Source organism: Dicentrarchus labrax, unplaced genomic scaffold, assembly GCF_905237075.1.
Source record: "Dicentrarchus labrax unplaced genomic scaffold, dlabrax2021, whole genome shotgun sequence".
Taxonomy (NCBI): domain Eukaryota; kingdom Metazoa; phylum Chordata; class Actinopteri; family Moronidae; genus Dicentrarchus; species Dicentrarchus labrax.
In genome coordinates this window covers 21,029,015-21,052,414 of record NW_026136702.1, presented here as the reverse complement: position 1 = coordinate 21,052,414, position 23,400 = coordinate 21,029,015, and the positions used below count along the sequence as shown (strand labels likewise).

Below are 23,400 nucleotides of genomic sequence, written 5' to 3'. Positions count from 1 at the left end.
AGGATTCAAACTATGCATTTGGGGCCAGACTACAGTGGTATCGGACGAATAAGCATCCTTTGAGGAAGTTAGATCAGAACTAAAGAGTAGTAGATTGACTTCATTGAAAGAGGAGCAAAGAACGCCACTGAAGGCTTTTCTCGATGGAAATTATGTATTTGCGCTTCTCCTGACTGACTTCGGTGAGAGTTTGACTACGTTATATGGTTCATTGATCTGATTGGTTCAAGTTCGCCCATGACATTCAGTGATAGACACATGGTTCATTAAATCACCAGTATTTTTTTAAAGTGCCTGCCCTTTTCCAAACACTTTCCAATGATGACTTCCTGATGGTTCTGTGTAACAAACGATCTAGGGGAAGGAAAATACAGTACGGTAAACTGTATAAAGATTAAAATAACTTCTTAAATAATTTCTTAGTAACCACATCCGTCAAATTTAACATGATAGTGTAGGACAGAGTCAGTTACATAACCCAGCTGTGTTTCTTCAGTCTTCTTGTTTTCTGCTCTACACTTGCTCCCTCTCATTATTTGTAGTTGGTTGAGTCACCATTCTCTGCTGCTGATAGCAGGCTACAGGGCTTCATCTCTGAGCCCTCAGGCCGCTCTGAGCTGTCACAACTACACTGGTTCAAATGGGCTGTAAGGAGCCACAGTTGGCACAGTACCCAGCAGTTCCCAACAGTCCCAATGAGCCTAGACACTATTCATGAGCACCTAGAGAGCTCCTTAAACTTCAAAAGACACAAAGAAATCAGGCAAATCTGTATGAGAATCTCAGTCAACAGCAGAGCAAACAACAAAACAGCTTAAAGGCCCATAACCCATCTATCAACTGCTCACAAATGTTCATAAAACCACCAATTCCATGCTTTTCAAATTATTTATATGGCAGAATGAATAAAAGCATTACCTTTCGAGCTAAATATGCTATATATCTCTCTATTCTGTCAATCAAGGACCTCCCATAGCAACTATCCTTCAGAAAGAACCATTGTTCTGCTCCATCAGTCAGTTTGTAAGAGTGGATGTCCTCTTTGTTCAAGTGGCTGAGAGCCCATTTTATAATAAGAGGCTTGAAATCTTCATTGTAAGGACAGAGGAGCGCACTGGCTGAGAACCACTACACTACATTACAAAGACATTATCATCAATATTTAATCTAATAATCTCTAATAAAACAATAGGTTATTAAATGAATAATTGATGGTGCGTTGAGCTGCAACAGCATCCAGAATTTATAGCACCTTCATTACTAACCAACGGCCGCCAGCAGCAGCTCTCCATTCACTCTACTTTTATACATTATATACACTCTTAATCAAAACAGAGTGAGCTTCAATATGCAGGACTATTTCCACATGCAAAAAATAGTCCTACAATGAAAATTTAGGAGTTCAACAAAAGCAAATACTGGACTAAGTTTGAACCCAGCGACTGGCAACCGCACAGTATTGGAGATGCACAACTTTTTGGCTACAGTCCGTGGACAGCTGTCTGCATTTGTAATTGTCCAGTTTGATTTTCTCAGCATAATCTAATAGTCCTTATTAGTATAAAAGGGGGTGAACTCTGTAAAACTGAATATAATCCAAAACAGCAGATACAATCAACCTTCAACTGTTACTAGCTCGTACAGTAAACTTCTGTTTTTTTTTTAGTTTTAGATTCAGGTCTATGGTTTGTGGTAGGGACACACCGGTCAAATCGGAGCAGATACTGACAGCACACAATATTTTCCATTCTCAGTTACATTCATTAAGTCATGGTGAGCTGTTGATCAGTTTTTATTCACAGAGAATCCCTTGGCTCATGTTACCTTGGATAAACAGGATACAAGTGAGTTCTATGCAGTGAGGTATACTGATTTTTAATTAGGGAAAAAGGAGTACTGACATCGGATCGGTATCAGAAGATACTCTGAGTTGAGGTTTTTCAATTTTATGGAGGTGTACTCATCCTCAAGGAGAGCTGATTTACTGTAAACAGCAGTGATCAGTATCTTGTTGGTGCAGGATGTGTAGGAAGATACAATCTAATGTGCTTGAGCCTATCTGCTCCTTTTTAGAAACGAATGAAAATCATTATAAATTATAATAATGCTGTACTATTATATTGTGCAGGTCTGAATGTAATGGTCTCCCCATAAATTGTTAGGTGAATCACCACTTCTTTGACAGTCTCATCTAACTTTTTTCTAAGCTTCACACAGTTCCTATCTGTTAGAGGGCTGCTGTATTGGATTGCACAATCTTGACCAGTTAGTCTTGTACAGACAGATGTTATTGTGTCTGGCTCCGGTTGTCTAAATGAATATATTCCCTGCCAATTATACTATAGTGGTGTTCACTACACCGTGTTTAAACGAACTGATGTGTAACACTGTTGCTTAAAGACACAATGACTGACTTCAGTGCTCAAGTTCAATATTTGCATTATCATCGCAGGAATTATTTGATCATTCAAATGAATTCAAAGCATACAAACTGTGTAAAATAGAGGTGTGCAAGCCACAGGGCTCAGAGAGGAACAGTTTTAAGTTATCTATTCCCTGCAGTAAAAGCACTGGCTGCACAGAATTTTTAGCTGTAAAGGCAAAGCTACCTTATTTTAATTCAAGCATTTCAGGTGGTCTAACAAACCTTCTGGCTCCCAACAATCAACAGCTCTTATGAAACATTACTTAGTGAACATTGGTTCTACAGTATGAACATTATACAGAGAGTTTCTGTAAGTTCTGTTAAGTTTTTTGTTTCTTGCTTCAGTGACTTTAACAAGTTTTGACTTCATGCCCTCGAAAGCTTTGTGGACCGAAATGAAACTAATTGTATCATTTAACTTACCGAAGTTGTGAAGGGGAAATCTTGGCTGATCCATTCTGAGACTCAAGGGTTTCTGTAATTCCATGGAAGTAAAGAAAAGGAAACACTGTGATTAACAACGCCTGGCAGATGCTATTACATTTACCAAAAGAAAAAATCAGTTCCCAGCTGTACACTATTTGGTTTGTCGAGCTCAGAAAGGTGAGATTTTCTTTATCCAAGGATTCTAGTTCTGAATCTGGTTCCCCACACAAAAGCTACTGTCAACAGTATTTAACAATAGCTAGTTAGTGAGCACAGAGCCGAGGCCCAGATACAATGACTATAAATCAAAAGCTGCATTTCAGATGGATATTAACAACTCCCACATACTGTACACAATCTGTACCCATGTGTATCTCCTATTAAAAGTGAACATCAAATAACTTTATCTCTGAAACCTTGGAAATGTTCACCTTGGCTTCATACGTGCAGCTAACAAGAGACATTTTTCCAGCAGAAACTTGAAATATGAGACTCGCTGGTGTCTCCTAAACTCACCATAAATCTCCTCCCGCTCGGCACAGGCTGTCATGTTGCTGACGTGTTTCAAGGTTTAGTGTACACTAGCCTTGCCCTTGCACTGTACATTGTCATATATGTGCCCTCTGTGTATGTGCGTGTATGTGTGTGTCCAAGCTGGCATTCACATGGGACATTTTCTGCATGATGTATAATGTTATGGGCGTGTCTCCAAACAGTTCAAAGCAGTCAGTAAAATATTTCATTAGTCCGTTGGTTTTCTGCAGAAACATTTTCACACACTGTGCTCAACTGCACTGTCAATCCACATCAGTCAGACTGCAGACATGACTGAAATATAGAGCATGAGATATAGTCTGTTTAATAGGTCGCAAATGAGAACTCAAACTACACATTCACCTTGCGTGTTTGTGAGTGTATGCAAGCACATGCACGGCTCCAAGGTCTGCAGTCCACTTTGGTCATGCCCTAATAGGTTTAAACATGGTCTTGGAGTGTGTGTGCATAAATTCAGTGTGTGTGTGTGTGTGTGTGTGTGTGTGTGTGTGTGTGTGTGTGCGTGTGCGTGTGTGCGTGTAAGATTACATGATTGTCCCTTCATCAGCACAATCTAAACCCATTCTATACTTGCTGTCTCACGAAGTTCCACTGCCCACCAAAAGGTCAGACTGGTCCATCATGCCTATTAACTAACAATATCACCACTGACGTCAGCAGAAACCGCCTTTTTTCTGGTGTTTAATGTATTTTCTTTGTGACAAGTTCACTGTTTCATGTTCTGAATGCTGTTTCAGAGGCTTTTCTGCCTCGCTGACGAGGAGAGCTTCTGGGGAAAGCACTGAACTGTGCAGGCAGACAGTAATGAGACTCGCAAAGGGTTTCAAGGAAAGGTCTTGACAAGGTTCTTCATAGTTTCCAAGCATGGAGATACTCTACGTCATACGGCAAATGATTTTAATTTGAACCACCCTTTTAGTAGGGCAAGAGAGGACTAATGAGTCAGCAAAAACGTCATTGTTTGTGCTGTGGTTATTGTTACACTGATCTGCTTTTGCTCTATTAGATTACTGTAAAACTGGCCCTGTTTTAACTGAGACTGAGAGCCTCATGTCTTCTCTTTGATACCTTGTTTAAGGTATGTATGCTTTTAGCACAATATGTAGAATTCAAATACTGCACTAAATGTCAAGATTTGGACCTGAATCAATCAACAACACTACTAAATACCCACATACATAGAGGTTTTCAGCAGAAAGGGGTGTTTTGGGGGTTTGGTTACTCTTTAAAGCCCTATGGCAATCCTCTAACTACATATACACTATTGAGTGAGCTGTGTTATGCATGATGTCATCATATGACTGCCTGTGAAACAGCTATTGACACAGCTGCTTAACATTATAAGTACTTAGATATTCCTGCATATAGTATTCATAATGACCTGTGATCTTATTGTACTTTTTATGTTCTCAATAATCATTGGCTGTATGGCCACAATGGACTGAATACACAGGCTACTGTGATTATTTGTTCTTACAAATGAAATATATACATTCAAATGCCATTAATGTGTACATAAGATACCGTATATATTTATAATTAAATGTGACCCATATTGTTCCTAAATCTTACACATTCTTGTCAGTCTGCCCTTAAATTTATGATTAAAAGGTCTTGAAAACTTAAGTTAAGGCACAGCTAAACAAGCCTTCAGCCTGAAGTCAAATTTAACCATGACATTTTGTGGGAACTTAAAGTTGTGTATAGATGAAGAAAATGAATGTACTGTTAAGTTGTTTAAGTGATTTTTAAGTCTGTAAAGTAAAATGTTCTGCCTCTCAATAGTGTGAGCAGTTCCAGTGTAAACTGATAGAAAATGATGCATTTATGTGCAACCTTGAATACAGAAAAACTGACTTCTAAGGATTCACGATTGTTTTATTGTCATTTACAATGCAAGGTTGTAGAATGAAATTCAGATATAGTTCCCTTTAGGCTATTTTTAAAAGATAATCAAATTAGAAATAATGAACTTCCTTATTGGAAGTTATCTCACATTAAGAAATGGACACTGCACAATATCATGATTTTCTTATTGTCTACGAACAATTGACTGCATTTCAAACTGAACCTAGTCGTTAAGGTTTCATCCCAGCTGTGCACGATGATAGGCAACCTCAAGAGCCAGTACCTAAAAACAGCAGGTGCAGCTATTGCTTATGTTTTGGATGATGGAGCTTCCCATCAGCACATGGAAATCCCCCCCTACCCTACTATCAGTCTTTTGGGTGGCAACCATAAATAAATTCTCAACTTGTAAGAAAGATTTTCCTTAAGATGTCGTTAATTACTGTTATACATCTACACAATCATTTAAGATAATAGGCCTGAGGGATTAGTGTAGCTGCTCTCTCTCTCTCTCTCTCTCTGTCTCTGTCTCTATCTCTCTCTGTCTCTAAAAGCTAGCAGGTAAACACAGTTGCACATTTGCCCCATCCCTTTGCCCCCCTCCTGCAGCCGGAGAGCCCGTGGGGGGGGGGGGGGGCTGCTGTACACTCACCCCAGGCGTAGACGCAGGCATCGCGGATAGCTTTGTGCTTGTGGCCGGACGCGTCTTTCTGCAGCTTTCGCAGGATTTCCTCCATGCTGGCTCCACGGAACAATCGGCCCTGTAATCTCTAAGGACAGAGACACGCAGGGGCTGGGTGGGTTTGTGTACGTGTGGGGTTTGTCTGTGGTATTTTAAGGGCGCAGTGACAGTGACAGCATCCCTGAACCCCCCTGATGAAGGCGATGATTCATTCCCAACGAGCAGCCAATAATGTCAGGCCAGCCGTCAGTCCCGTGAAGGTGGAAGGAGGAAGTGTCTGAGGTTTCAGCATAAAATCCACAGCTATGGCTTCCGGGAATAACAGTGAAGATCATCTGACATCTGACAAATAATCATCATAAATTGCCACCCATCCAGCGGTGGATAGATTCAATGAATAAACGCCCTTCTCTCATCGTCGTCAGTCATTTATTCCTCAGCACTGCCGGGTTTTGAGATCCGTTCCAGCTGATTCTTGTGTTCAGCACGCAAATCCAGATCCGGTTCCTTCAATCCCTCAAACCAAAATGCTTGGCACGCCATGGATCTACACCACAGCGCCACACAGAGCCTTCCGCTAAACGGTGGGTTTCTCTCCAACCTGGCAACACAGTATTTAGCCCGTTTCCCCGTGGGGAAGCTTGAAACTGTGGCAGGGATGGATGGAGTCACCGGAGTGGGATTTCCTGTCTCAGCAGGGCGACAGGTGGAGGAAGCTCACGGAGAGCTGCCTTCAGAATAAAGGGCCAGTTCACACCAAGCGCGATAAGAAAGTACAATGTCTGTTTGGCTTTTCATGTTTTTATTTTTTATATTTTTTTATATATAACGTTATATATTAAAGTCAAATTATCTCTGGTGTCTGCTGGCACATTATGTAGAACTTTTCTGCTAGCAGGCTGACATGCTAACGCCCCTGTTGAAGTCATGTATGATTGGTGTTAGCACGTTACCAGTGACATGGCTAACATTATGACTTAATAAGTTAATAAATAAAGTTATGAATTGATTTATTTATTCTTACCCACCCATCAGGATCATTAAATGGGAAGGGGCAACACAATACAAATACAAAACAACAAGACAATGAAACAAACATACAACAAAAGACAATGTTAGCATAATGATAAAGGCTAATTAATGTAGCTAATAACATTCAGTGAATATTGTTGTTGAAGAACTCTTATGTGACCTGTTTACAGCATTGTTATCTTACCAGGTTGCATATTAATATATTGCTTCTATGGCTAACAAACACAAACAGGTTTTAACATGCTGAAATTGAGCCAAACATTTATTTAGCCTGAATTTTGCTTTTTGGATGCTAATGTCGAGCACGTAACATTTAGCATGTTCTTTTAGCCAGGAATGTAATCTGTAATCAACTGAGGTGTTAGACAGCAGGAGCAGGAGATGGAAGGACAGGTGATATTTAAATTCAGTAGGATATCCACTGGGGACCATGAACGTCTGTAGCCTACTTAATATTATTGTAATCTATTCAAACATTTCCAAGATATTTGCCAAAGTATTGGACCTACATAATAATATAACACTGGCATCCCTAGTAACAATCAAAGTAACCACTAAAAAGCATATACTGTAGTCTGCGCAGCTACTGGCCCTGCAGTATAACAATGAGAACAGCAAGTACTTCACTGAAAGTATCAAATTACCAACAACCTGGAGAACATGAATAAGTCATAACTTTATCCTAAAATGTGTTTTACTGTTGCTAAAGTGTTTGCCAGAGAGTTAGTCAAATTTTCATAACAAAAGACTAATACCAGAGGAAAGAAACATGACCTTCATAAATACAGTTTAATGTGCTTGGTAAACAATTTTGTTGCGGAAGAGGGGACATTATTGATACTCAGTCATTTCCCTATTCATTTATTCATATATTCATTGGCTTGACCCGCCTGTTCCTATCAGGATCATGGAATGGGACATTAAAATAATAAGGCAACACAAAGAAGGTAGGATAATAAAATCAATCACAGATGGTGAAAACAGGTATTAAAATGTCATTATATTAAATCACAGCAGGTGTATTAAAAAAGCACAAGGGGCTCGAACAATAAACTGAGGTCTCCTAAGCAATGAGAGTGATGAAGATGATTGGCAGCTTTTTACTCAGGCATACAGTTGCCTAATCATGACTTTAATTATGAAAAGAAAAATTTGATTCTTAAAAGACAACAAAGCTTTTTAGTTACTCAGTCAGTACTCCAGATAAATATAAGATTTACACTCTCCTATAGTACAAAATGGCCATGTGCCAACACAAAAAGAGACCCATTCATACATTTTTGTGTTATAATGTGAGCGGTTAATGCCCAGTCTGCTCTTAGATAATATTTCCCGATCAGATGTGTTTTTATACTGGCCTATCTTTGGTGATTTGTCTTTGAAATGTGGTGCTTATGTGTCTGCTTCTTTTATTTGTAAACCCTGTCTGCAACCCTGATTTCTCTTATGGTAAAACAAAGGTTTCAGGCTGAGCTAGTCCTGTCACCTGGTGTTAGGGTCTCGCTCCACAAGGCGATGGGGAAGCTGAAGATGTATTCCACTGCAGTCCCACCATGCTTTCTTCAGAGTACACTCATCAGGGATGTGGCTGGTGCATCTACGTTTCAGCACCTTTTTCTGTCCCTGATCCACTTTACAATCTGCTAATTCTTTATAGATTGATATACTTTATGGCCAAAAGGCACTTATACATTACATCCATATCTGATTAGAACAAGACAGTCATAGACTGTAGGCATTATTCTGCTGCTGTAACAGCCAGCACTATTTTGGAAAGGCCTCCAACCAGATTTTAGAAACTGGCTACCAGAGAGCCGATGAGGTTGGGACACTGATGTTGGGCGATAAGGACTGGCTTGCAGACGTCATGCCAGTTAACCCCAAAGGTGCTGGATGGGGTTGAAGTCAGGGCTCTATGCAGGCCAATAAAGTTCTTCCCCTGATTTCCTGTCTAAAATATTACTGTATGCTGTATAGAGTGCTGCAGAGATATTTTTCTAGGCCGACCAAGAAAAGAAGTTAGGATCGCCCTGGTTCTTATGACAAAAAGCCAATGGGGTTTTTCCATTGGATTTTGGATTATTGCAGATAATAAGCTCTGTGGAAAACAAAGGTTTATGATACTTATGACACGTTTTGTTCAGCGAGATTATCTTCACAAATGAACACCACTTTTAGGATTTTTGAAGTGATTTTTAAATGCAATTGCCAGGAGAAACAATCTAACGTTGTGCTATAAACAAAATAGCTACACCACAGCCACATGACTTCAACGTCACTACCACTAAACTTCCAACTTTTCCAACTCTTCACTAAAATCAACGTCCAATGTCACGGACATCCTCTATAGTCTCTCTTAGCCACTTGTTAGCACCTTTTTTAAGACGCGTAAAAGCTTCAAAATTGACAGGTAGGGTATTTAAGGATGTATTTTATGTTGTAGAACAAAACATGAAAATCTCTTAAGCTTGTGTTAATCACAGACTTTCAAACCAAAAACCCATTCAAAATAACCCAAAGAATTCAAGACGAGGTAACCAGAAGTGATGAAATGCTCAGTTAACAATTTCCATTGCTCAGGATTCACTGAGTACACTCAATGTAAAGAATATGTTTAAGGCCTTTTTAAAAAGCTTGTACTTATTCCCAGAGTTACACAAACAGGGGTTCCAGTCAATAATGCTAACATGAGCTCAGGTCAGGTTCTGTTGGTGTCAATCTGTACCCTTTAGTGGTGGTTTACACTGTCTAACTGTGCTGCTGCTACAGGTTCAAATAGACTTTTCAAGGTAGACGTCCTTTCAAGCAGTCTGACCTGTTTAAAGAGTCTTGTTTGCGTAGTAGGCTATTTTTTGCTGCTCTCTTGTGTATGTACCCTGATTAAATTTGACTTTGTAGTGTAATAGCAACAATATCACCTGGTAAAGTTACCATTGAATGTTATTTAAATAATTTCACCAACAGGCTTTCTCAAATGCTTTCCTGGCACAGACTCAGACCTATTGCAATAAGATTCTATGCTCATTATATTGCATAATATAATTACTATTAAAGAACACACGTCTCACCAGGGGTCCAAAAAAAAAAATAAAAATAAATAAAGACTATAACTTTTTATTTCTTTACTCTTAAAATACTGGACAGTTTTAGCTCCTTCACAGAATCGAGGAAGAAAATTCTTCCATAAACTGTGACAAGTGGACGTTGCTTCATTTTGAAGGTACACAAGGCTTAAAATAACTCATATAAAGTGAAGCTTATGATGTTATGTTGCCTTTGAGAAACAACTTCCAGTGGATTAAATTTGAGCGAAATATAATCATACTATTTGCCAGGGCCCGAGACCCTAGTCTGAGAACTGCAGTACTTCAATTAGTCATTTTCAAAATATAATTCTATAGGTGAATCTTGTCATGTATATGCCTTGTAAGAGAAATGCAAACACATAACACTATACAAATTCTTTCAAGTTTAAAAACGCACATAATCTCATATTGAGAAAAAGGGAGCGTCCCCGCACTGAACTACACCAGCAACAACATGCAGTAGAGGCTTATGGCCGCTTTAGGGCGCTACTATCCAAGGCTACTAGCCGCATTAGTATCATACCCACGTAGGGGGTTATCATACAATAATTGGGCTCCGATTAGAAAATGATGAAAAGGTTTCGGGAGCAGTTTGGGTTCCTGCTCTCACCTACAGCAACATAAATCTCATACGTTTATGAAGTGAGATGAAGGTAGATTGCACATCTTGTCCGAACACTCATAATTTAATGCTTCCGCTTGAACTGTAAATAGCAAAATGATTCAAGGTGGAATTGTGGGAGATCAGCACTTCACTTCCCTCACCTTGGTTACATAAGGACCAACCGACGTTTAGAATTAAACTTCATGAGAACAAAAATCATTTAACCATCCCGTGACTTTTCCCTTAAAAATGTAATGACCAAGTTAACCCTGGAACAAATCATAAAAAGACTGTACTGCTATCATCCAAAACTATTACACAATGTTCCTCAGTTTTTCTTGGATGGATTATTTATATAAAAGTAGAACATTTTCTTAAATGCCCGGCGACGGCCCACTGTTTCACACCATCATTTATCATCCATTCACATTCTGTCTAATCTCCCCCTTTGGCTCTCTCTCTCTCTCTCTCTCTCCTGTGTGTGTGTGTGTGTGTGTGTGTGTGTGTGTGTGTGTGTGTGTGTGTGTGTGTGTGTGTGTGTGTGTGTGTGTGCGCGCAGGGAGAAACGCTTAATAACACAGGCGACACCAAAATACATTTGAAATCGACAGACAACGCTTCTTTATTCTGCGCAATTACGCACGGTCCTCCATGGATACAGTTTGTCCTTGCCAAGACATTCTCGCCAGAATGAACTCCAAAAAGGCCCAGGAGATTGTGTAAGTGTTTAGATACTCTATTATTCTGCAGCCTATAGGCTATCCAACATATTTTGACGTCACACGTCAACTTTTGGGATATGAATATGCGCGCAATGCGGATTTTAAGTTTCAGTCTCTTTGCACATCAGACTGAAAAGTGGGATTGTAGCCAGGGTGGCCACAGACAACAGGAAGTAATATTGTATTTTATAGGTCAGGTATTTTGGGAATATGCCTGCGGCGCGCCACGTGCGTAATGACGAGTATGCCTCTAAATAGAAGAATTTAGGCGTCGAGGCTTTATGAATGCAAAGAGAGTATGTCAGGGTAGTCTAGCCTGAGGGGGGTGTGCAAAGGAGTTACTCATTTCGCACACCAACAACGGCACATCTGTGCGCGTCTATGTCACCACCGGACGGGTCTCCAAGTCCATGGATAAAAAGGAACAGAAGGCAGCAGAATGGTTGTTGTGGGAGCAAGTAACGGAACCTTCGGTAGTGGCAACATGAGGTCGCCGTTTATGATAGAGGATAGAGTCGGTGGTGAAGATCCCGGGGGCTCCACCAACATGATGATCTCGGAGGCTCTTGCGCCCCGGTTGCTGATGATTGCGCAGGGCGCCGCAGAAGCTGCAGCAGCGGCAGCAGCGACTTCTCCGTTCACCTCCAGTCAGCCGCAGGTCATGGAGACGAACGGGACCCGGTGCGGCGAGCAGATCCTGAGCTACGGCCGGGTGGAGAAAGTCCTGATCGGCGGAGTCCTCACCATGCTCACGCTGTCCACCATCTGCGGGAACTTACTGGTGGTCATCTCCGTGTGCTTCGTCAAGAAGCTGCGCCAGCCGTCCAACTATCTGATCGTGTCTCTGGCCATGGCGGACCTGTCAGTGGCCCTGGCTGTGATGCCGTTCGTCAGTATCACGGACCTGATTGGTGGTCAGTGGATATTCGGACAGTTCTTCTGTAACGTTTTTATCGCCATGGATGTGATGTGCTGCACCGCGTCCATCATGAGTCTGTGCGTAATCAGCATTGACAGGTGAGTTAAACTTATGTTATGCTTTCAACAAAGTAAACATTTCTTGCACCCTAAATGCAGTTAAACAATATATCAAAAGAATATATATTATATGAATGGGGATATTAGTACTTTTTTATTTTCATTGATTTATTAAACTTTTACGCATCGAAGCATTGTTTCTCCACATGTAGACAAAATCTGGCAAAATCGTATTCTTTAATTCCGCTTTTCCTCACACACCACATTCTTACAAAAAAATTCCCATTACGCAGTCTGATAAGGTATTTTGTCGCTCAGTCCTCCGCCACACTGAAACATGGGATTTGTGTGAGGGAGGTCAGAGCGCGGAGGCTCACTGTGGTTCAGGGTCTCGCTCAAGGGCACTTGACAAAATTGGTTAGACAAAGTGGCTTATGTGGGGTTCACTCCTCTGACCTTTCGACTTGTAACATATTTCTTTCTTACTGAAGAAAACTAATTGAATCGAATGAAAGGGTCAGAGTGGAAGTTGAAAGCATTCTGAAGGAATGTACTGTAAATTACTCGAAAATGTAATTTAAAAATGATTGTTATTGATTGTACCTTTTTGTTCAAATCTAATTTCATTTATTTATTGAGATTATGAAAACATTTCTCTGCTATGGTATGTAAATGGATTTTTTAAACAATATTTTTCCAGTGAGGTTTTTGAGTGTGACCATAAATGTGTTAATAGTGTCAGTGTGCTCTGTGGTCAAACTGCCCAGATACACTGTAATCCTGAGCTTTATTTAACACTCAAATGTTGGCTGATCACATATGGTCTTTCTCAGCATCTTGGAGCTCCTCTTTCATAAAAATCCCCAGTTTCCCCCTGGGGGCTGCATATGGCAGCCACAGATTGTTGTTAAGCACCTTGCTCAAGGGCACCTTGTTGAGGGTGGGAAAGCATCATTTACTCAGGGAAGGATAAGGAGAAAAAAAAAAAAGATGAAAAAGAATAAGGTTAATTTTGTCTGCCTGTTGATGAGATCTTGTACTACATGTACAACAGCTACCCTGCTGAACAGCCCTTTTGCACATTGTATTTATTAACTTGGTAACCGCTGGTTTTGTACTACTAAAAAGATGAGAAATATTTGAAATATAAAATTTGTCTGCTTGTTTCTGAGATCTTTCAACATGTTTTTCTCTGTAGGTATTTGGGTATCACAAAACCCCTGACGTATCCTGTGCGACAAAACGGCTGCTGCATGGCCAAGATGATCCTGTCAGTGTGGCTCCTCTCAGCCTCCATCACCCTCCCCCCTCTGTTCGGCTGGGCGCAGAACGTCAATGACGGCAGAGTCTGCCTCATCAGTCAGGACTTCGGCTATACCGTGTACTCTACAGCTGTGGCGTTCTACATCCCCATGTCAGTGATGTTGATCATGTATTACAGGATCTACCGAGCGGCCAAACTAAGTGCTGCCAAGCACACCATCACTGGCTTTCCCAGAGAAGGGGAGCACAGTGCAGTGGTGGCTTCCCGAGGGGGAAGAGGAGGGCATGAGGCTCACCGGCCAGCAGTATTAGGACAAACAGGAAGCGTTGAAGGGACAGAGGCTGAGGAGGAGGAAGCTGAAGAAGAGGACGGGAGCTTGGACTGCGTGGCAGCTGCGTTGAAGCTCCAGCGTGAGGTGGAGGAGGAGTGCAGCACACGAGTCTCTCGCCTCCTCAAGACCGGTGACCACCACCAACGGCGGAAGAGGAAAAATCAGTCAATCTTCAAACGGGAGCAAAAGGCTGCGGCCACTCTGGGCATCGTGGTCGGCGCCTTCACCTTCTGCTGGCTGCCGTTCTTCTTGGTGTCCACTGCCAGGCCTTTTGTCTGCGGGGTAGAGTGCAGCTGTGTGCCACTCTGGCTGGAGAGAACTCTGTTGTGGCTCGGGTACGCCAACTCCCTCATTAATCCCTTCATTTATGCATTTTTCAACCGTGATCTGAGGACCACCTACAGTAACCTCCTGCGGTGCCGCTACCGGAACATCAATCGGAAGCTGTCAGCAGCTGGCATGCACGAGGCTCTGAAACTGGTGGAGAAGCCAGATACTGATGTATAAAGTTGTAAGTCATCAACAATGCTGCAGAGACCAACAGAGACAATCATAAGGGAAAACACCCAGAGTTGCTGAAGCTGTGGCACAAGGCCACCGTGCTGCCAGACTGGTTATTTCCCCAAATTTGTGCAATGATTGCTAAGGTGAGATGAGGCAGGATGCTGTGATTAAACGGATGCACATGAAGGTACACAGAAGAGGATTGAGGATTGAGAGAAAATTGAGGGAAAGTTGAACTCACTGGCAATGAACTCATACTGTCTGCATAGTGACTGCTCCTGCAGTGTACTCAAAACTACTGGACGATCATTGCCCCTAACAATTGTAATGATTGTTGCTACAGTGTTGTCAAAACTGGTTGCTACCATGCTGAACACCCTTTTTGCACATTGTATTGTAACACAAGTTGGTGGAGCTACACACTGGCTTTGCACTCTACTACCACCATGGATAGACATTCTCAGTAGCCACGGAAAACTTGCCCTCACAAACATAAATGGGTGAGTTCTTTGGAACTGAATTGGCCCATGAAGCTAGAACACCAAATGTCCCTGGTTACTACGGTGACACTGTTTTTCACTGTTTCTGAACATTGTGTTTGCTTCAGTGGACAAGCATGAAAACAAGAGGACAAGTTTTGGTCAAAACTCAACTGACATGTAAAATTTGTATACAAGTCAATAACCACACTGTGTCTGGGCAAACCTTATTTCAAGGGTCTAAGTGGCTCCTTATGAAGATCTGTCGTACCTGATATGAGTTTAAATCTTTTGAAGATGCTTTTTTTGGTCAAAATCTGTGTTGAATGTGCCAAAAAAGTCATGACCACTATTTTGTTAAAAACAATGTATTGATCAATCTATTTTGTAATCCAGCTGCTCACTGATGAACGAACAAGATTTTTTAGGAAATGATGTGAGGAACTAGTGGGTGATAGGATGGACACCAACAGATATATAGAGAAAAAAGATCACTTTTTTAATGTGTCTGTGCCTTTTCCTGAGTTATTATAAAAGGTCTGGTTGCAGTACCCAAGGGTCTCTTTTCAAACTATGCACCTCCTGTTTTAGATTTGACACGTGGCAGTCCCTTGGGCACTCAGCATTGATCATGTCACACTATCGAGGCAAAAGATAACGGTTAAAAGTTGGAGCTTTCAGAATGTCCCACTTTTTTCTTCTACAATTACATTCTGAGTGACACAATCCCAATCCAGGAATGTTTCTTTTTCATTATTAATTTAACAATTGATTAATTTTGTGTTCACTCTAAAACACTATCAGAATACATTTAATAAATGCCCATAAGAAATTCTCAGACCCCAATCTTCAAATTACTTGTGTTGTCAGCCCAAACCCAAAAGATAATCAATGATAAAAAGCAGATAAAAGAAGCAAATCCTTACATTCGAAGAGCTGGTACCTGCATAATTTACACATGTTTGCTTGATAAATGACTTAAAATCCCTTAATACGTATTTTTTAATATTAAGTATTTCCCTATGTATAACTGTCTTAGTTATTATTTATTAAACATTTAAGACTAAACATGTAAACTAATCTGCTTCATCAGGACTGTGTGGATGTGGTTTGATTGACAACAGACATGTTTCCATCCAAATCCAAATTTTAATCATCTTGGCCAAAAATTGCAAATTAATGCCTGTTTCCATCAATTAACTTTTTCTTTCAGGAGTTGGTTCACGAGATAAGCAGTAGGTGGTGCCAATTCTTCAGTCGGAAAACCAGAAGAAGAGGGCAAAACAAGATGACGCAATGCAAAAGAATGCAGAAAACAGGGTGGAAATATGACATTTCTCTTAGTTTCATGCATTAATGGGGGAAGGTTACATCTGTGTGGAGCGATCATGGATGAATTATAAAACCATGGTAGTGATGAGCATACTGTTGGAGCGGAAACAGCTGATCATGTGAATTAAATCTTTGCTACGTCACAATGATTTGAAAACAGTGTTTTCATGCCCCATTCAGCGCATTAAACTATTTTTTCCAAAAAAGGCAAAAAATAAAAATTCAAGTGAACATAAAAAAAGAGCATAACATTTTTTTTTTGCATGGAAATACATTGATGGAAACATGGCCAGTGTTATATAACCCACAACTGTCCTCCAATTTTAGTTTCTGCTGAAATAAGGTGACCTCTTTTTTGGAAACAGAGCCCCGCCCACTTCAAACCAGTGAGAAAAGCGAGGACAAAACATGAATACAGAAAATGTTCCTGTGAAATAACCACGCTGTTCAAACTTTGGCAGAAAATTTAGTTGTCATGTACCCCATTATACTTAATATTTAGAAACTCACTCAGAAGATAGGCTTGAAACAATTAATCGGGTATTTAAATTATTGTCAATTCTCCTTCAAATTAATTTATCGACTGATCATTTCGACACTATAGCTACCAACATTAATTATATATCTTCCAAGGGGTCAAATTAACCTTTAGGAACAATATATATTTCACCTGTTCATCTTAGGCTAGTTCTATGTGATCACACACATAAATTATCTGTAGTATCTAACGTAGCCATCTCTTGGGCTATTAATGTAGGGTGAGGCTCGGAGTTGAAATCTGATCGGCACGCAAGAGGAAAGAGAGCAGATGACAGCAGGTATTTCATTGGTGTATTCCAGCACCTCCTACAGAGATTAGGAGACTCTCAGCTCAGAGTTTCATTATTGTAAAGTACAGGTTCAGCAACTGGAGCAGTGACAGAGTGCATATATGCACATTAAAATTCCAATTAATTTAATGTTTCTGCCATATCCTGTGTATAATAACAGGAATAAGCTCTTACTGTATGCTGAGTGTAAGTATCCTGAACATGACAGCTGGGACATGCTTAGTCCTATTTCTGGCAGAATTATTATTTTTTTTTAATAATATGTGTGTTTCATGTGTAGAGATTAGTATCAAAGAGGTGTTAATTCTTATTTCTTATAAGACTGCAGTCTTGTTTTCATGTTCTCAGTACTTCAAGCATATAGAATATACTTTTTACTACCAGTATAAGTACAGTCTGTGCTGCTTGAAATTTGTCCTCATTAGCTTGCAACTAAGTGAGATGGAGCTACAGAGGGCAGAGGAAGTGTGAGCACTGTAATTGCCGCCTTTATTCTCTTTCTAATTATTAATTAAACCTGCTCTGTGCAAGATTTTTTGAAACACAGAAATACACACAGCTTTTGAGCCTTAATCCCCAAGCGGGACTGCAACAGAGATGCGGTAGATTTACCCAGTTTGTCAAAATTAATTGCATTGGCTTTGATCAGAGCAAAATCGAAACTGTCAAATGGACAACCAAAAGTTAATCCAGAGAAAAATAGGACTCACAAACTTTTGTTTTTTCATCTCACTCAGATCATCATCTCAGATTGGTAAACACGATCATATAGGATATAAAAAGTTATCAAAAAAAAAAAAATTGTTGAGGCCATCTGGAGTCATCATCTTCCGAATTTAAGTAACCCAGGCCGAAATGGGTAAATAAATCTTTTGCTATCATGGGTCTGCACATCCATGCCTTCAGCCTTGTAAGTAAAGGAATTAGTTCACTTTTGGTGTTGTGAGCAGAAAAGGTTGGAACCACTGAACTGTACTCATTCTGGGCTCGGTGCCGTCATGGCACGGCTCCATTTCCTGTCATAGAATCTATGGAGAGTGTTTGCCAGGGAATATGAGCAGAGGCACGTGTTTCCAAAAGAGCATCCAAAACAGAGTACATCCAAAAACCTCTGAGGAGCACAGCGTTATACATACACATCTACAATGGAAACTAATGGAGAAATCAAGTTATCGTTATCCTGACAATATCTCAATCACTGAATTTTTTTTGTTATCAATGGTTCCAACTCGTGTGAATGGAACTAAAAGTTGACAAACCAGAAGGGAAATGATCACACAGTCATAATGATAACAAAAGAAAAACAGGAACAAAACCCAATTTGTCTTACTTTTAGGTGATGTTGCTGGCCAAGCATGAGCTGCATCACTGAGAGGGGAAGACAGAGGTGCGGGGAGATGTGTTTAAAGGTAAATTAAAAGTAGAACACCTGTGACATTCAGTAGATGTGGCCCCAGACAAGCTGACAAAGTGTGACTGAATGTGCCCTCCCATTGAAAAGAATAAAGCCTTTCTCCCTCGCTCCTTTCCTGGGTGAGCAGCCCCTTAAACACATAAATGTATCTGATCAAACTAGTCACCTTCACCGATAAGAGTAATGAACTGGACAACATTCCCAGGGCTTAGTCTTTTTTAGCTTTCACTCTATTACCTGGTTTATGTATGTTTACAGACCTAACTGCCAATTCTACCTTTAAGGTGGAACTGGAAAGCCTGTTTCAGATAATCTAGTAGGCCCAGTCTTTTAAAATTTATAGATGAAATTGTGACTATTTTAATTTCCAGTGGGGTGGAGCATAAATTCTGACCATGCACTTGAATTATTTTATAATGTTTAATGTTTGTCCTTTAAATGACAAACATAAAACACTTAAAATATAGATACATTAATATAGCAGTGGTTCCCAAACTGGGGGTTGGGATTTTGCAAGATGACTAACAAGGTAGGAAAGTAGAAAAAAACAACACACTCCTGCTGTACAGATTCTTTTTTCAGTTCAGTTTTCTTGTGTATAATTGTGAATTGTGAAAACCTCTAAAAAATACGAAAATAAAAAATTCTTGGTTGAACTGGTCACAGCTGATATATGTATCACAACTAGATAAGTAGTGTACTGTACAGCTTGTACGATGTGGAGCTCCGTGTAGACAACAGCTAAAATGACACCTAACAAAGATAAAATTACAGATGGCTGTCAAACAAAAGATGTAAAAGGTTCCAGAATATCCTACATTTGAGGAACCAATCTCTTAGAAAATGGCCATTAACACAAAATGTAAAGACAGATCATGGTATTTTCAAAGAGTAATGGATAATATAAATAGGATGATATAAGGCTAATATAAAAACTTTATCATCCTGGATCTTCCATATTTAACATATATGTTGATGAACTAAAGGGGGCATTCTGTCTGATGATAATAGCTACTCCAGAAGTGTGCCAGAAATGTTTGAAATTTAGATTTTCATGGCAACGGATGCTCAGCCTGTTGAGGATAATCATAAGCTGTTTTTGACCACAGAAGTCACAATAAAACGCATTGTAGTCCTGTTTTAGAGCATTTAATCACCTTTTTATAAAGCAGTTGTACCAAGAGGGATGTTCTTTTTACTGGGATTATACATACTACATTGATCCTGCAGGACTTTGTACTGTCAGCAGCATCAAAGTACACACAACAAAGAGCAGTCCTTGGGAGCCTATGTTGCTTTTATAAGCTCTTAACCAACACGTGCATAGTGTGAAAAAATGCTGTACATACATTATGATAAAATACAAGGAGGAAAAGTGACTCCATCGCTCCCTGGTGACCACAGCAGTTGGGCTTAATGACCCATAAAGCTTGTCCTGTATGCTTGACGGGTTTTATCTGCAACAGATGCAATGCGTCTTTGACCAATAAGATTGGCAGATTCCTTGTATAGTTACCAGCAAACAATTCCTGTGGACAAGACCGTAAGATAATGTTGTTGCTGCTGTCATGGCGAAACCTTGTTGTTCCAGGTTCACGTTTTTACTTGAACTGTAAGTTTTTAATAAGCTTTTTAAATAAAGTTTTATGACCATATGGCCTGTGAAACATTCAAATCCTAAAACAAAACCTTGGAAAAAAGCAAGTAATAAATCAAATTAGTTTGTTTTTTTTGTTAAACAGATTTCATGGCAACACACTGTTAAAAGTCTGAACACTGCTGTGACAATAATGGACCACACAATGATGGAAGTATTCTACCCTCCAACGAAAAGGTTTCAGACCTGTTTCAAATGCAAATATATTTTACAGTGTGTACACAATGATGGAAGTATTCTACCCTCCCTCCTCCTTTATTGGGGCAGTGGGTGATCAGCAAAAGTGATGACATGGAATCGCTTGCACTTAAAAAAATAGGTCTGATTCCTGTCAGTGTGAATATGTTCTTGTTTTCTCTTTTTTCTGTTCTGACCAGCACCTAAAGAGAGCACATGTACACAAAAATAGACTACAATTAATGAATAACAGCTGACACCACAAGGTCCTTACTTATATATTTGCACAGAAGTAAAACACAAGTGTAGTTGTTATACTCTGGCAAACTGCAAAAACTGCAAAACATAGTTTGTATTAAAAAGATTCTAAATGTAAACTGAACTCTTGTCCTTATCCTGACCTTATATGCAAAACCCACACCTTGAATAGAGATGACGAAACCTATACTGACTTTTCATGATCATTGGCTTTGTTGCAGAAAATGTTTTATCAGAATGAAACAGTGTTTTGTGTAAAAATAACACCAGAAACTGAACAAAGTATGTTTTTTCTGTTTCATCAATCTGTATTGCTGCACTGTGTTTGATTAGACAGCACTAAGAATAAAACAGTTCAATGCTGTTGTCGGCCTTTCTGAAATTACAAGCAGTGTCACAACCATTGTATTTCCACTGTATTACAACATTTCTTTGTGATACTTTAAAGATTGTATTGATTCAGTGGCTTGCTCTAGGACAGTTAGGATGATGAACCAGAGCTGTCATGGAAACTGATAAGAGTAAGTTGTGTATTTAACAGCTCCGACTGCTTTCTTTCATGTAGAGGATGTGTGGTTAGCCTGAAACCATGACACAGATTTCAAAATGCATTTAAATATGCACCTTAGCCAGGAACAAAACTTGGAAAAGAAGGGTGAAAAGCTGCTTGTTTAGTTGAATTTATTAGGATTTTGGTTGACAAAGAGACACAGATGGTAGGTTGTTTAAATGTAGCAGATTGCAGTTTTAGTTATACAAACATTTATGAGAAGCAGAGCCACACTTGAGGCAGAATAATTAACAACCATGGGAAAAACTAACAAATAATTAATTGTCCGAGTAAAATCTCAATGAGTGGAGCCAAAGAAACTGTTTTACACATTTCTGACAGGCAGTCAGTGAGGCTAACTGGTTTATACTGTAATCATCTACAGCTAAAACAACATACTGAATTACCCTAGAAGCCGTCGTCAGTGGTACCTAATTAAATGCTACAAGGCAATAACTTCTATTCAATAAAACATTTATCATGTTAGACTATACCTTGCTAACTAGCTTGTTAAATGTCTACTTTGATTGTATGACATTAATGCTAACTGTTAACAGTACCAGTTGGCAGTAATTGTAAGTGTTGTTGTTACTGTAAGTGCTCTTCTATCAGGCTATTTATATATACTACCATTGTACAATATAGTGCACAATGTACTAATCCTCAAAACAAGGTTCCCACTTTTTTTAAGAAATCATTTTCCAGGACCTTTCCAGGACCACTTTCAGGAGTTTTTCTTGACAATCATATAAACCGTCATATAAAATACCAGTAGGCCTACTACTGCTACGGAAAAAAAATAGGCTCTGGGTAAACTTTATTGTGTTACATGATACTTCAAAGTGGGTTTAAAAGACGCAAAGCAGAACAGACTTGCAGCAATCTTTTCTGCATTATGTCTATTTTTTCCACTTACAGCTTACCCTACCAACAGTTACAAAGAAAATACGAACCCAGGTTTATGTTGGTGATCTGAGAGAGGGGCTTAAATACAATAAAACATTTCCAGGACAACATGAATTATTTACAGGATATTTGGTCATTTTAATCAATTTCCAGGTCTTTCCAGGCCGTTTTGTATGAACAGAGAGTGATACCATAATGCCCTGACAGATATCAGTTAAACTGTTAAGCTTTACTGAATAAATTGAATTTGAGGTTAATTTGCCATTAAAGGAGCCATTAAACCTAACCCCTTTTCTCACTGGTGAGTTTGTCATTTTTAACCATATGTGATTAATGTCTTTTTCCTTTTTTTACTTTATTATTCCATTGAGGTTGTAGTGTAGTAGTGATGTAGTAAGTAATAAGTCTGTATGAACAAAAAAAGATTGGAACCCACAAAAGTTGGTGGTTGCGCTCAAGTGCTGTTCACATTTGTTGACAGTTGACTTCTCACAAACACTTTAAAGCCAAGCAAATTGTGTACTGAAATGCCGGTTATCTATATTTAACTCTGGCCACTAAGTTTTAAAATATTTCTGCCCTTAAAACTGTCTGCTTTTGAACGTCAGATCTTACTGAAACTCAGGAGTCTGTTTTTATATTTATTGACTGATTTATGTCATGTAGATATCTGTTATGCAACAGCGTGAGAGCAACATGTTCAGTTGTCAGTACAACAAACTATTCTGGGACATATGAGGAAATTAATTCACTGTTATTGAAAGAGCAGGCAGGGGTTGTTATTTTCATCAATACATTCTTTGCAAATACATCAATATTATGCATTTGCACACTGACTGTCCCGACAGGACAATCATTTTCCAGTCATCTAAATGGCTCATTTAGTCGTTTTTGCTACACATGACAGAGTGGTATGGATAAGGTGTAGCTGAATTTTATATAACTGCAGTTTTTTTTGTTTACATCATGTAAACTTATTTACAAATATAATTTTAAAAAAGCTTGATGAGAAATTGGGCATAATTGAAATAATTAGCCTGATAAAATCATTTATTTACAGAATACTAATGCAAAGAACCAAGAAACCTTTTAAAAAAGACCAGAATTTGATCGACCACTGCTGACAGCAGTGATCTGAATGAATCCCAGACACTATTGAAGACTTGAACTGAGGCATCTCTGAAAAGACAAGTCGCCTCTGTGATGTATAAATGCACAAAAAAATTATGAAATCTGTGTTAAATTATTAAATCAGATTAGATAAAAGAGATTTGAAATATGTGAGTGTACTTTTTGAGAAAGGATGGCAAAATTAATTGAAAAGACAGGGAGAGAAAGAA

At 39.4% G+C, this 23,400-nt stretch overlaps 2 protein-coding genes across 3 annotated transcripts in view; one reads left to right on the top strand and one right to left on the bottom strand.

The window, feature by feature from the left end:
• Positions 1–6,580, bottom strand: part of arfgef3 (ARFGEF family member 3) — a 53,171-nt gene extending 46,591 nt beyond the window's left edge. The window contains exons 1-2 of one of the 2 annotated variants that reach the window (XM_051380039.1): positions 5,907–6,580; positions 2,849–2,900 (exon numbers count right to left, since the gene is read on the bottom strand). In XM_051380039.1, coding sequence (XP_051235999.1) covers positions 2,849–2,900; positions 5,907–5,991 — 137 coding nt within the window. In that variant the 5' untranslated portion in view covers positions 5,992–6,580. The remainder of the gene's footprint in view (positions 1–2,848; positions 2,901–5,906) is intronic. The other variant, XM_051380044.1, reaches the window with a different exon arrangement.
• A 4,549-nt stretch (positions 6,581–11,129) lies between these two features.
• On the top strand, positions 11,130–20,968 carry LOC127352232 (5-hydroxytryptamine receptor 7-like). The gene is made up of 2 exons (XM_051380465.1): positions 11,130–12,397; positions 13,557–20,968. Exons 1-2 carry the CDS (start codon positions 11,820–11,822, stop codon positions 14,458–14,460), a joined length of 1,482 nt encoding a protein of 493 aa, XP_051236425.1. The 5' UTR covers positions 11,130–11,819; the 3' UTR covers positions 14,461–20,968.
• The last annotated feature ends 2,432 nt before the right edge of the window (positions 20,969–23,400 follow it).